This window comes from Engraulis encrasicolus, chromosome 23 (assembly GCF_034702125.1).
Source record: "Engraulis encrasicolus isolate BLACKSEA-1 chromosome 23, IST_EnEncr_1.0, whole genome shotgun sequence".
Classification (NCBI taxonomy): Eukaryota; Metazoa; Chordata; class Actinopteri; order Clupeiformes; family Engraulidae; genus Engraulis; species Engraulis encrasicolus.
The window spans coordinates 43,173,595-43,176,094 of NC_085879.1; the positions used below are offsets into that span (position 1 = coordinate 43,173,595).

Consider the following 2,500-nt stretch of genomic DNA (forward strand, 5'->3'; position numbering starts at 1 on the left):
TAGTTTTGTCCTGCAACACGCTAGCATTCGGCTAATACCTGCTGGCTCAGTAATCTCTGCCACTATTTACTACCAGAGCTGACGACAGATGTACTCTGACTGATCCTCGCAGAGACATGTAACGGTCACACACCTCAAAACCACCCACCACCATCCAACATGTTAATTGAAGGTGCCCAAATTCTTAAGGATGAGCACTGTCATTACCTTTACCCCATTTACACTTACCGCTTTTCCACCACCTTAAATACAATAAATAACAGGTGTCCGCAATAATCCTAACATAAACACATCGACATCTGTAGTCAGCCTTAAAACTACAAAACAAATGGCGAAGTGCCGTGAACTCGATTGTCATGTGAGCTATAGTTTAAACAAGGGTCATTTTCGCGAATCTAACACTAGACAAGATGCAAACGTGTCGCCAAATGCTTTCACTCACTCCTATCTATCGAACGCCACTTCGTTATATCCAGGGGAAAAAATACATGGGCAGATACAATTATTGGAAGCATACAGTCCCATTGGGACCCATTCATTATTGACTTGGCTGCGAGAACATGGCTGCAGTGCCACTCCTGGCCACCAGCCTCTGACCATTCTCATACCTTCCATATTCTCTGGCTGCGAGAACTAGAGATGCACCGGATCCTGATTTTTAGGATCCTGCCGGATACCTGATCCACTGGTTAAGATCCTGCCTGATCCAGAACCGGATACCGGATCCTACGAAAGGGTTGAAACACATAGCCTACTTGCACACGTGGGCCCTTTTTATTACGTTGGCTCAAACTATTTTTTAGACTCATTGGCTTACTGCCACACTGCCTGCACTGGCCGCTTCCAAAGTTCTTTCACTCCATGCAGCAATTGGGGTTGTGAAAGACTGACTGAAAAACCTAGGCTAGAGATGCACCAGATCCTGATTTTTAGGTAACTGCCGGATACCGGATCCACTGCTTAAGATCCTGCCGGATCCGGATCCTGTGAAAAACCCTATTATCCTGCCGGATCCGGAACTGGATCTTGGATCCTGTGCATCTCTAGCGAGAACATAGCTGCAGTGCCACTCCTGGCCACCAGCCTGTGACCATTCGCATACCTTCCATGTTCTCTGGCCACTAGCATTGTTCTTGTTTTTTTCTTGCTTTTTACCTGTCCTGCTGCTAACACCTTGGAGAAAGGGCTTGAGGGGGGCTGTGGATATAGCCAGGCCGTGCCCTCCTAGTGACGCAACAGCTCCAGCGTTGCTACTAGTCAGGTCAGGAGTCAATGCAAGTACTTTCTGAGTTCCCGCAAATACGGGAACTCCTCACACTTTGTTGGGAAGCAAACAATCGTTAGCAAACCAAGGGAGGCCATTTGGGAAATGCTGTTTGGGAAATCATAATTGTTCTGCTCTTGGTCAGACCAAGTCTCGAAGAGATTTGAAAGTCGATGATAATCAGGCTGTGGATAGGCCTTTGGGCCTACTGGCCTTCTCTCCCCCCGTCTCAAGCCAATACACCTTGCATTTCTGAATTTCAACTGTTACACTGGATCTGGTCTTAGATCCAAGCACGCACGCGCGCACACACACACACACACACACACACACACACACACACACACACACACACACACACACACACACACACACACACACACACACACACGTTAGGCAGTCATGGGTAAGCGGTTAGGGCATCAGACTTGTGAATAACACACACATCCACGTACGCGCACACACACACACGCACACACACACGCACACACACACTCACTCACTCACTGCATTGACTCCATTCATCTGTATTTGGGTGAAGAGGCAGATGACGGTGAGGAGTTGCCAGCGTAGCGAGGGCTCCCTCAGGAGGTCCAGAACCCCCCTCCTCTTCACCCCCTTCAACACCGCCGCCTCCTCACACATGTCTGCCATCTCAACACTGTGGTCCACACCACCGCCCCACAGACGATCCATGGCTGGAGAGAGAGAGAGAGAGAGAGGGGGGAGAAGAAGAAAAGAAAAGAGAGAGAGAGAGAGAGAGAGAGCACACATGTCTGCCATCTCAGCACTGTGGTCCACACCACCGCCCCACAGACGCACCATGGCTGGGGAGAGAGAGAGAGAGAGAGAGAGGGAGAGAGAGAGAGAGAGAGAGAGAGAGAGAGAGAGAGAAAGCACACATGTTGGCCATCTCCCAGCTGTGGTCCACACCATACTCATGAACGGCCAGCCGGCCATCTTAAATGTGCGTTACGCCCCTTTATGGTTGAAAACAAACCGAATGTCTCATTGACTTACATGCTACATCGGCTAGCCTAAATTAACACATTNCATGCTTCAGCCACGGCTGTTTGCTATATTATTTGAACAGCCGGCAACACAACACGTTTTCGGCATGTTGCGCGTGAACAACGCTAGACTGCAGGTCCGTATCTTTCGTGTATTAAACCCCAACATCACCAATTAACTTGCATGGGTTGTTTTCCCACACAAATAGGCGTAACGCACATGGAA

At 49.1% G+C, this 2,500-nt stretch overlaps 1 protein-coding gene across 1 annotated transcript in view; it reads right to left on the reverse strand.

The window, feature by feature from the left end:
- The window catches only part of LOC134440023 (solute carrier family 2, facilitated glucose transporter member 9-like), a 15,293-nt gene that overhangs the window by 6,332 nt on the left and 6,461 nt on the right, over nucleotides 1-2,500 (reverse strand). The window contains exon 4 of the mRNA XM_063189950.1: nucleotides 1,772-1,962. Coding sequence (XP_063046020.1) covers nucleotides 1,772-1,962 — 191 coding nt within the window. The remainder of the gene's footprint in view (nucleotides 1-1,771; nucleotides 1,963-2,500) is intronic.